Raw genomic sequence first — 12,267 nt, forward strand, 5'->3', positions numbered from 1 at the left:
ATATATATATATATATATATATAGCATCTGGGTCCTGTTTGTCTATTTGTATGTTCTAAACTTTGAAAACTTAAAAGAAAATATAGTAATAAAAATAAAAAGGAAAATTGATAAATCAAAACTCCAGTGGAAGCTTGCAGAGAACAAAGTCATGTCAAGAAAGATTTTTCTACCAATTACTGAGAAGAGTATGAATTGTTTTCAACATGACATTTTCCAAATGGGCAGTACATTAAAACAAATTTCTTTTTTTCCAAAATATTTGCTCCTTTTGCATCAAAAACACAACTTCTAGGTTGTACGAAAAATAATTATGCATCTAAATTTGCTGGGAGTGTGAATAATAATTGTTCTAAAATGAATTTGGTCTTTTAATGTGCAGTTTAGTTAAATGTTACATATACCATATTTTCTGGACTATAGAGCACACCAACAAAGTTTAAAAAATAAAAAAATAAAAAAACTGGAGCAGGCTATAAACTGCTAATATCTCCACCGCTCTCAGTTTTTCACCAGGATGGTTTTTCACAAAAGATGCAGCCCTCTGGTTTATTAAGGACGCATCCCTCCGTCTCCAACGCCGAACCATTGATTTGTTCACGCTGAGCTTACATGCAGCAGCTATCAATCTGTACTGCTAGATTGATAGCCTTTAACTTAAAAGCTGCATAATATGAACTTATTCGTGTGGTTTCCTTGATGAGGGGGTTGGAAGCAATTTCTCTGTCGTGCCTGCTGCTAGCATGTGCTTGTTATAAATGAAAATTGACTTCCAATGATTCACTTCCTGCTAAAGTTGGAGAAGAATCTACAGAAAAGCCGCACTAGGCTATAAGCCGCATGGTTCAAAGCGTGGGGAAAAAAGTAGCAGCTTATAGTCCGAAAAATACGGTAGTACTTTTAGAAATGTCTAGGCTTTAAAAATATTTTTCTTTTACACATAATTGTATTTCGGTGCTGTTTCAAGGGGGCTTTCTTTGGATGTCTCTTTGTTTTATATCTAGACTTAATCGCTTAGGATGTGTTCTAAAGTATTAAATCTGTCTTAGCAAGGAATTCACTGCCCCTTATTTGGAGTGAATTAAAATCATCCAGATTATTTGATGATGCATTGTGTTAATTGTATGGGATTGGTTTGTAGTCTCGGCTGTCTTTACATGAATTAACATGGTGAAAAGAAAGGGAACACTCTCTGGCCTTTACTTCATTTAACTGACCATCATCCAGAAGCCGTTAAATCATTGGGTGCACTTAGTGTTTCATCAACACCTATTTAATTTTGACTTGATTTAATTTTAATTTTGACTTGACTAATACCAAAGTGAACTTTTTTTTCTGTAGTTTGAGTTAAACCTGGTAGTCCAGATCAAAATTATGTCCTGAAATGTAAAACTACACTTGAAAGAGGGTGTACTTTCTTTTTCACCATTAAAAAGTATATCTAGGTAAATGGGAAAGTTGCCACAACCTATTCTGGTTGTCGTGGCTTTATAAACAGAAGTTTGTTGGATGTAGCTGAAGATCCCTAGAAAATGTTTCTGGTCCAGTTTTGTCTTGTTTCTCCCCCTACTGGTCTTTCAGTTTCACTTCAAACAGCTTTCTTTCAAAAAGTTGAATTACATAAAACATTTTAATCAAAACTCAACATTTAGTTTGAGTTTTGATTAAACTTGAGCTGTTTTTAGTTTTTTATTTGGACTTGGCTAACTTTCTACTCTGTTGTTTTAGATTATTAACAGGGAAAAACATCAGTTCTCAGAAGGATGCTGTGGAGGTAGTGGATCCAGCTTTCTTAAGCTATACATTTTCTTTTCTCAGCAGGAGTTTCTGATTCATAACTGAACTCTTGTTACCTTACTGTGTGGTGTTTTGTAGGTGATGGACCTTCTACACGCAATGGGCCCAGACACAGTCGTTATTACTTCCTCTGATCTTCCCCCCAGACTGGGAGACCGCTTCCTCGTCTCACTGGGTAGCCAGCGTCATGGTGGGTGGAACACGATACAATATTGTGTGCGTTTCTAAACACGTGTAGAAATTACAATGGTTTACAAAAGTACTCACACCCTTTGAACTTCTCCACAGTTTGAGGAAAATGTTTCACAGTTTTCAAAGTGTTTTATTAATGAACATCTGAGAAGTATAGCTCAGATTTGGCTTGGAACAACGTTTAATCAACTTTGTACATTTAGAAACTCAGATTTTATTATGTGAGGGTATCAGAGTAAAACCGGACTGCAAACAAAGGCAAACCCCAATTTCCAGATTTTTATTTAAGTAATGTAGAACAAATCAATTTTTTCTTTTTTTTTATGTAGAACAGCATCCATCCATTTTCTTACACCCTTGTCCCTTAGTGGGGTCTGGAGGGGTACTGGCGCCTATTTCCAGCGAACATTTCGGGCGAGAAGCGGTGTCACTAGTCTGTCGCAGGGCAACACAGAGACAGACAGGACAAACAACCATGCATACATACACTCACCTAGGGAGAATTTAGAGATACCAATTAACCTGACAGTCATGGTTTTGGACTGTGGGAGGAAGCCGGAGAACCCGAAGAAAACCCACACATGCACAGGGAGAACATGCAAACTTCATGCAGAAAGACCATGGGTCGGGAATCGAACACAGGACCTTTTTGCTGCAAGGCAACAGTGCTACCTAATGTGCCACTCTGCAGCTGTTGAACAACATATATTTACTAATTGAAAAGAAATTCCTCCTAATTATGCTGTACTTAATATCTGTCACAAAAACTGTAAGAATATCCATCAAAGTTTATGGTTAAAATGTGGAAAATAGTCAAAAAGTTCAAAGGGTGTAAATAATTTTGTGAGGCGCTGTCCCATACAGTGTCTCTCCTCTGCTGCTCAGTTCGTCCAGATGGAAGCAGGACGACACAGAGAGTTCGAATAGAAGTCCCCAAAGTGGACGCTGTCTTCGTAGGAACTGGAGATCTGTTTGCAGCCATGCTACTTGCATGGACACATCATTACCCCAATGATCTAAAGGTGTACAAACGCACACAGAAATGCATAGTCATTCACACTCACTCCTTTCAAGTCACAAATGAGAATAATTTGTTTCTGTTTCTCTTAGACGGCCTGTGAAAAGACTTTTTCAGTGATGCACCATGTTATCCAGAGGACCATATCTTATGCTCATGGTAAGTTGTACACAAGTCTTCAATTTTGTTGTTGCGGGACTATTTAATTTCATATATGCCATGTTTCTTGCTGGACTTTACTGTTAAGCAAAACTTTGAGTTGCATGCTGAGTTCTGTGATTCAAGGCGCTTGGTTGGCTACTGGTAACTAGCTGTTAATATACCCTTGCCAGCCAGCTAATATGGTCTTACAATGGTGTCTTAGCAGCTAGTTGGCTTTTTCATGTCCACTAAGGGTAAGTTCAAATTTTATTGGCAGATGGCTGGATATTTTTTTTTTCTCAGCCACTGGCTGACTTCTGTTGCCATAATGGTCTGATGAAACTTCCAGAAACCCTGATTTAAGAGTACACAAAACCCACTTATAGAATTTAATCTAAGTATTTTTACCAATAGGGATCGCAGAATCGGCATTAAAAGCTTTTGTTGTTACTGTGGGTTTATTACGGATAAGCACCAGGGTTTCCATCATACATTAATTGAAACCCGTCACAGTGAAATCTATTTTTCCTTTGCCTCGTCTCCCTTCCTCCCCCCCATCTCTCCTTCAGAGTTGGCAGGTCCCGGTCGGAGGCCCAGTCCGCCTCAGCTGGAACTGAGGATGGTTCAAAGTAAAGCCGACATAGAAGATCCCGCTATAGTAACGGAGGCCACCATCATATCCTAACATTGACATCTCATAAGACTCGCATTAAGTCCCCCACCCTCTTCACCCCATCGACTTCTAAAATACTGTATCTCAATAAATAATAATAAAAAAAGAAAATGCCATTAGCTTCAACATGTCACTATCCAGACGTCTCAAACACTTTAGTATCATAACACCTCCCTCCTGTGATCCTGAAACCTTTATCCCTTTAAGTCCTCAGTGTCGTAACTGTTTAAACCAGACACCCCCCCCCTCCCCCTCCCCCCACTTGTAACTACCAAGTTGTTTTGCCCCGACCCCGTTCTGGAACCAGAGCCATGGATAGACTGAAACTTGGAGCTGACTGGATTGTGCCCACTTATGCTGACAGTAGCTGTGTTTCCATTAAATAAGAAACACAATTAAAATCACAATTGAATAAGTTTAATTAAAAACGTAACATGCCATGATCCTTCAAATACATGTTACATCGCCCCCCCCCCACCCCCCCTTTGTGAGGAGAAGGGGAGTAACACAACAACCACAAAATATTCGACAGAGTCCAAGTGAATGTGATATAAAAGAGGGATTTATTTACAACAAAAATCCCAGAAAGGCTCATACAAGCTGTGGGGGAGAAAGGGACAGTTAGGTGGTGCCAAATTAAAGAAAATAATAAAACAAAACAGGGCCTAACTACCGTCTGTGCTGAAGAAAAGAAATAGAAAACAAAAACCCTGCTTACCTGATCTAACAAGTTTCCACCAAAACTTTACATGGGTGGCACCCACCTACTAACCTAGTGTGTCTAACAGAAAAATACCTACGTGATGGAAATGTACAGGATACTCCAAACTTACCTGGTCCTCTAACTCCCACCACAAACCTTTACACAAAGCACCAGCAACAAGACATGTGTGAGCTAGCCAGCCAGATGGAGCAGGCTCAGTTCCCCAGGTGGGCTGCTTATATATCCAGGCTCCCTAGATGCTGATTGGCCCATGGGTGGAGAGGATCAATCAGGGGAGATCGACACCAGCTTCCCTACAACCTGTGAAGAGATAAACAAAGGAAGGGGGAGGGGAAAGGAAAAGCACAAACAGCCTGGCAGGCATGTAACATACTTCTTTGTTGTTGTTTTTTTGTCAGTTGTAACATCCAGTTGTTGATCATTTGATTCAAAAAAGTATTTCCATTGCAGTTTCCTGGAATAAATCAATTTTGATATAGTCAAAAAAAAAAAAAAAACACCTCATCCTAGTGCCAAAACCTTTTATAGAGAGGATGGAGTTTTTTTTTTAATTGGTGTGTTTCCATGAAGGGAATTTATTTTCAGAATGTCAACTTGCGCAATTATATGGTCAATAGAAACACAGCTAGTGACGCAGTATTGAACCTCACTCTCAGTGTTGCACTTATGTGGAGGCTAATCACACAAGCACAAATAATACACGTTGCCTTGCAAAAGTATTCACTCTTTATGTATTTTGTAGCGCCTGACATACCTTTGCAAGGTTTGTCAGGCGCTACAAAATTATACTTTTTTAATTAGTTATATGTTATCATTCTGATAATGCACAATGCAGTAAACACCACAAAATCTGATATTTAATGTAGCATTTGATAACAAAAATCATTGAAATAAATTAACTTTATTTACGTAGCACCAATTCACCACAATGTCATGTAAATTGTACTTGAGTAGAAAAGTAATTTCATTTCAATCACACGTACATTCCAATATAGCTCAGTTATCAAATAGATAATTAAACTCAGTTTATTGTTGAAATTAGCTTAAAATGTTTCTATCTAAGGAAACCCAGCAGATTGTTTCGAGTCATTGACTTGCGGTCTTCACTTTGCCTGGACAGACTGACGGTAAAACTACCCTTTACCAGGAAGAAATCTCCAGTAGAATTAGTACCTGGCTCAGAACCAGGGGTCTTCTGCCATGACTGACTGGGAGTTTGAGAAGGCAGAGCAGAAAAACAAACAAACCAAAAACACAGGAAAACTAATGTAGACATCATATTAGACCCATTGCAGATAGTATTTCTGAGTTTTTTGGTGAAAATTTAATCCTCTTTTTTCCTGAGATTGCTTGCAGATATTTGCTAGAAAAAACAAGGAAATTTCTGTGATTAATCTCAAAATTTACAGTCGTAACTTTCTATGTTAATGAAAATTTAAAAGTTAGTCACAAGCCCATTTAGAACACTCTCCTGAACCTCTCTGGTGATCTCTGACTCTGACCACAGTGATTAGTCGCTCTAGCTATGGCTCTGTCTTCCTTTTACTTTAACCCCTTCTCCCCCAGTCTTACAGCAGTGACGTAATGGTGACCAAGTCTAACCCTCAACATAAAGAAGAAAAAAAACTGCACAATGTATAGTTGATGTATAGATGTTGTACTATAATTGTATTGGACCATCTGTATGATATCTGATCTGTCTGCTGGACCATTGTGTTAACGCTATTGTAATATAGACCAGATGCACAACAATATCACTAAGCAGAGACCATCTGGGCTGGTTGTGGCACAGCCGGACACGTCAAGTCATTGTAACTTCTTAGTAAATGTCTGATAGTCGTAGTGTCAAGTTGAGCTTATTTCATGAAGAGAAAACTGGGCGGCAGAGAGCTGTTTCCAACCCAGTCGGCTTCCCCAGTGCCATAACCACCCCACATCATGTTGGCCACTTAACGGCCCAGTTCTGACCCAGAACCTTATGTCTTATATCTAACCCTAACCTTTGATATGCTGCCTTTAGCTAAATACATAGATTTTGACTGAAATTATTTGTATTTTCTTTAGATTTAACCACTGATGATGGTGCTTTTATGGCCTCTCTTCCTTTTTTTTATTATTGATGTATGAGTACAACAATCAGCTGCATCTCTGTTAATTACTGCAGCAGCTCAGATGAGGAAGTTATAATGAGTCTGCAGAGTTTCCTGGACGGTTATTTAGTTTGTCTGCTGCAGAAGAAACCCAGCCGTCAAGTTAGGAGGTGTCGTCCACACATAATGAGTTCTGTTTCAGAAAACTAAACTGGCATCTACATCAGAAGACAATGTGGGTATAATAATAACTATGATGATAAAGATGTGAGTATTGAAAGGAGTGACTATAAACATGTTGTGTCTTATTCAGGAAATGTCATACATGTGCACAATGCTGGAGGGCAAACAGGGCATTCTTTTACTTGCCATCCATTGCTGCGCTGCCGCAGTAGAACAATTCTGTTAACTAAATGAAATCTGGAAATGTAGTTGTTAATTCAGTGCAATGCACAATGTGGCAAACGTTTTTCAACAGAAAAACTGTTCAAAGTGATCATCTGGACACAGTGGTGCTTGATTAGCTAATTTAAACATCTGCTCTACTGATGATTAGTAAGAAAGTTGGTGTGGGGGTCGTCTTTTTTTTTTTTTTTTTAATGAACCCAAACACCACCAGTTAAGGCCCTACTTCCCTCTCCCTCATCATTTTTTTTTACTTAGAACTCTTTACTGACCTGTGAAATGTGACTCTCTTAGACCTTTTTATCTAGTTGTAATATTGACAATTAGTAGCAAAACACTGTGTCGCTTTTTCTTTTATATATCGCATGTACGTTTAAGATTTAGCGCCTCATGTTGATAGCTAAAACTAATGGTAGTTATCATCACCAAGCACTTTTTCTTGCTCCTGTCGCAAGCTGCAATGTGGGATAATCCATTTCTAGTGTTGTAGATTTTGAGCAAGCAAATATGAGAGATTTCTGATTCCTTTGAAACAGAAACGTGATGGAGGGGAGCATTGGTGGGTCCCAAGTAAGAACAATCAGGTTGTGCCAAGATAATGAAGCAGATTTTCTTTAGCTGTCCTTGTTTTAATACATCAGTTTGATATGTCAATATTCAGTGGCAAAATGTAAGGACCAAAATTTCTTGTTCAAATTTGATCAGTCAGCAAATTTTTTTTTTAGGAGCAGTAAATTCTTTTGTGTTGGGGTTAAGCTTTAAAATACTTTTATTAGAAAAATATACATTAAAAGCAGAGACTTTAGAAAGCTCTTGAAAAGTCCCACCCAAGTGGATATAAGGTTCTGGGCCGGTTTGTAATTCTGTACTGCTGTTGTGTCTCTATGAAGTGTTCTGTGATACTGCCTTAGGAAGCTAAGATCATAACACCACAGTCCTGCTCATTCAGAGAGAGGTGGAGGGGGGAGGGAAGTATGCATGAGTTGTCTTAAATGTCAATGTTTTTTTTTTTGTTTGTTTGTTTCTTTTTTTTTTAGTTCATGCTCCTTGGTAAAATCTGAAAGATGTTCTGTCCCGAGTGTGTGTGTGTGTGTGTGTGTTTTTTTTTTTTTTTTTTTTTTTTTTAATTTTAAGCTTTTAAAACAGGCTTTAGTTTAGGTTTGTTGGGCCCTGAAATTTGACCAGAAGAGCGGAGCGTGAACAAAAGTATTTACCTTACTCTAACAAGACTTTAATTAAAGAGAAGAAATTAGATTTTGGAGATATAACTGCAAAGCTTTTTTTCCACCTACTGGTAGATATACATAATACATTCTGGTACATACAGGATTCCTATAGGGGTACTTGGAGGACACATAACTACAGGGTGCTTCAGGTTTTATTTTCCATTAAAACATGTTACAAAGTGTTAGCCATGACAGTGTTTATTATAATGGAAACATCCAGTTAGTCTGGGTTTCTTGATTGTAACTGGGGGTAAGTTCAAACAAGTCTTGATGTTTATGGTTGTTGGAGTAAATATTGACAAATGTTTAATTCATAAAGTAAAATCTAATGAATTGAATGAATCATGCTCATCTATTTCTATAGCATACAACCCTGGTAGTATCCAAGAACAGGATGCAACTGGGTGGTAAGTGAATACTCATAACCCCAGTGTACTTACAGGGTACACCTCATGATCCACCTCCTGGTATACCCTGTAAATACAGCAGGTTGTGACCAAATGTAGCCTGTAAGCATTTTTTAAGTAGGCTGCAGGTAAATTTTTAGCACAGACAATCATGTTGTCTCAAAACAGTCTGATGCACTTCAACTGAACGATAGCTGTACTATTGGTACACTCTAGCCAGGTAATGAAGCAGAAAGGGTGTGTGTCCCATGTGTCTCCTTTGACAGTATATTCTTCATTATGTGGGCGTGAATATGGGCGGGCCGTGACAATGCAGGAGCAGTGGTTGATGTTGCGATGATGTTTTGTGTGTGTACCATTGGGCGACTGGTTTCTCCAACATCTCTTGGGATATATTTGTTGCCACAATTGATAGAAAGGTTTGAACCTCAAGGTTTCACCATGGAATTACCAATTTGCAACTTGTCCTCTTCGCCAACTACTACAATCTTGTCGTGGATTGGTTGAGAAGTTGTTTGAGAAGGAATTTACAGGACCAATCAATGAATGCAGTGTGCTGCCAATCAAAACACTGATGTGTGCAATACACGGCTTGCAGTTGTGGAGAAGGGGCTCATGAGAACCAAATAAGAAGTCACCACTTACTTTATTCCAGTCCCCCACTGTATGCAACCCCACCAGTGTTTACCCAGGAGGTATTCTGTAAGAATCGCCAATAGGAATCCTGTAAGTACCATTGGATGTAATAGGCTGGTACCATAGGTACCTTTGAAGGATTGTTCTGACAGTAACATAAGTATGTTAACTTGCAGATTGCCTGTAAATAAGCTGGCAGGTACCATGTACTGGACTGTTTATTGTTGTCCCTTTAAAAGACAATACTCCTTCTCAATTCATAAACATAAGAAGGAAAACTTTGAAAATTGAATGCAAGAATCAGATTTTCCTTTTATTTTCCAGAATTCAGTAAAAAGTCTTGGCTGTATAAAAGATGGCTTTAAATGGATAATGTCCCTTCTTATTACTGTTTTTTCATAAACTTAACTGTGTAATTTTAAAAAGGATGAAATTGTTTAAATTCTTTAACAATAAGAGATTTTTTTTATTCTGGTTTGATTAATCACCTGAATGCAAAGGACATTTTTTTGTAAAGTGAGGTGTTTATTTTAAAGAACAAAATCATATCTTTATTTACCTGGTCTGGGGAACAAACAGCTCTCTGACCAACATTAAAATACAAAATTTTCCAAAAACTGCTGTAGTTTCTCTTGATGTCATATTGTGCCACTGTAGCACCAGTTGTTCGATCAGTAACAGACTGCTGTGTCTTTGTGGTTCTGGCCAACTGTGTCTCTTGGTTCTGTGAGGAATCTCTGCATCCGCTGTGTTCCCGGATCAGAACCCGTCAGCCTTTTGTGTCTGTGTGTGTGAGAAAGTGTTCATACATGTTTAAAGTCTTATGGAGACAGGGTCCAGTGTGTATGAGTGGGAGCTGTTTATATATGCTTTTGGCCATTAGTTGCTGTTCCTACCTTTCCCTCCTCTTTGTTTCCACTTTGCTAGTCATTTTTGGTTTCAGAAACGTTCATCTTCATTAAGAGATTATTGACAAACGAGGTGCACTTTTTGACGTGTCTCATAACTTTGAAAACATGAACTTATTGACCTGAAAACACCTCCCTCCCATCCTATAACACAACTTGAAGGAATGTGGTTCCAAGAAACCAAATAATGACTTTAGTTATGTGGTGCAGCCTGTTTTTCTCCACTTATTCCTAAACGAAGTAAAAACATCTCAAACTGCTCCAAATGGACATTTTTGAGCAGATAAAGTAGAACACCAGGGTTCCTGCACAGGGATGAAATGGAGTATGACATTTTCTTCTCAAATCCCCAGATAAGTATGGAAAGACATTTGTATTTCCATATTCTGTTTATCTTTATTTGCTCATAATTAAATAATGTTATATATTCACATTTATTTAAATCTGATAAGCAACAACTGTTTCCACTGCAAGAATAATTATTATTCTTTACATATATTCTTGTTTTAATTTTAATATTCTTGTTTGAATTTGAAGGCTTAGGCAGAAATATTGAACAAAGTTGGACTCAAAGTGCTGTTACCTTCCAGCAAGAAGGTCCTGAATTCAAATCCTGGCCATGGGACTTTATGCATGGAAGCTGCATGTTCTGTCATGCATGTGTGGATTTTTTCTGGGTACTCCGGCTTCCTCCCACAGTCCAATAACTTCATTTTTAGATTAATTGGTCTCTTACGTGACCCTAAGTGTCAGGGTATGTGTGTGTTTTTGGGGTGTACAATAAATCGGTATCAATAGAAAGCCCCAAATTTTCTTAATATTGGAAAATTGGTGATTGGTTAATACTTCCATGAGAAACCAATCTAATTCGCTAATCTTATCTTCAAAGGTCTGAAAATCAGCCGCAGTACCCTTCTGCTCTGCTGTGAGGTCACATCTTGCACAGTTAGCAGTATTGGCAGCAACAGTTGCCAACTTGGCATCTGACATCGGTTAAAATCGGAAGTAGCATGTCTGGCATTTTAAAGATCGGGATCAGCCAGAAAATTGCAATCGGTGCAGATCTAGACTTAGTTTCAAAATATTGTATTTAAAGATGAACAAATTCTACTTCAACATATTTCCAGTGGTTTCTGAGGTTCAAGTTGTCTGAGATGTAACAAACACTAGAAAAAACATCTTCCACACATTATTCTATAAAGTTCGTTGTTTAAAATCCAACAACAAAAAATAACAAAGTGGAATTGCAGGACTGTCCCCATTTCTGCAATAAAAACATATCTTTAAGTGTTGTCTGGTGAATGTTTCTCTATACATGTAAAACAAAAATAGCCTCAAAGTTGACTAAACTTTGGACCCCCTGGTGCAGGGCTCCAGGTCCAGGGGAAAATGTGCTGGAACCCTGGTGCACAAATTAAAAGGCTGCAAGACCTTAAGCCACTGTTCTACCATCACAATTGCTGCTTTTCTTTCTGCTTTAATATATTCAGACCTGATTAATATCTTCATTTGTGTCAGTAGTGGAAGGGCTATTCACTACTACAAGCTATTGTCAAAATTGAATGAACTAACAGAAAAATGCAGCTTTAGCAAAAAAAAAAAAATTACCTATTTGTCTTGTGCAATAAATGTTTTTATTCATTTCTTCTATTTAGACATATTAAAACTAGATGGGGAAAAAATCATGACCCCATGCACCCATATCCATCCATTCCCCCCTTCCTCATCTCTTCCCTCTCTCTACTTATCCTCTCTCACTTGTTTGGGTTGTAAAAAGCTCCCACATCAATGTGACGTATCACATCCTGTGATCCTCTTCTCTCCTCTCGATCCACAGTTGCAGCTCTGTCATTTTCTTTTCCCTGTTCTCAGTGGCCAAAACAAAAATGGAAGAAATGTAATAATCATTGTTTGGTAACTGTTTTTAGTGCTATGTTTTTGGAGCATTATGAGTATTTTCTAACATGTTACAATAAAAGATTGTAGTGTACAAATTCACATTTATAATATATATATATATATATATATATATGAAAAATGTATGTTCTAA

At 38.0% G+C, this 12,267-nt stretch overlaps 1 protein-coding gene across 1 annotated transcript; it reads left to right on the forward strand.

Moving 5' to 3' along the window:
- Positions 1–1,660: 1,660 nt before the first annotated feature.
- Positions 1,661–11,819, forward strand: LOC106939855 (pyridoxal kinase-like; the record flags this gene model as incomplete). Its single annotated transcript, XM_015022418.1, has 6 exons — positions 1,661–1,774; positions 1,876–1,987; positions 2,875–3,011; positions 3,100–3,166; positions 3,718–8,106; positions 8,187–11,819. Coding segments are annotated over 5 exons (546 nt in total), but the record flags the coding sequence as incomplete, so codon positions are not given.
- Between the last annotated feature and the right edge of the window lie 448 nt (positions 11,820–12,267).

Source organism: Poecilia latipinna, unplaced genomic scaffold (genome assembly GCF_001443285.1).
Source record: "Poecilia latipinna isolate Pla-1442-1.1 unplaced genomic scaffold, P_latipinna-1.0 Scaffold3003, whole genome shotgun sequence".
In the NCBI taxonomy this organism is placed as follows: domain Eukaryota; kingdom Metazoa; phylum Chordata; class Actinopteri; order Cyprinodontiformes; family Poeciliidae; genus Poecilia; species Poecilia latipinna.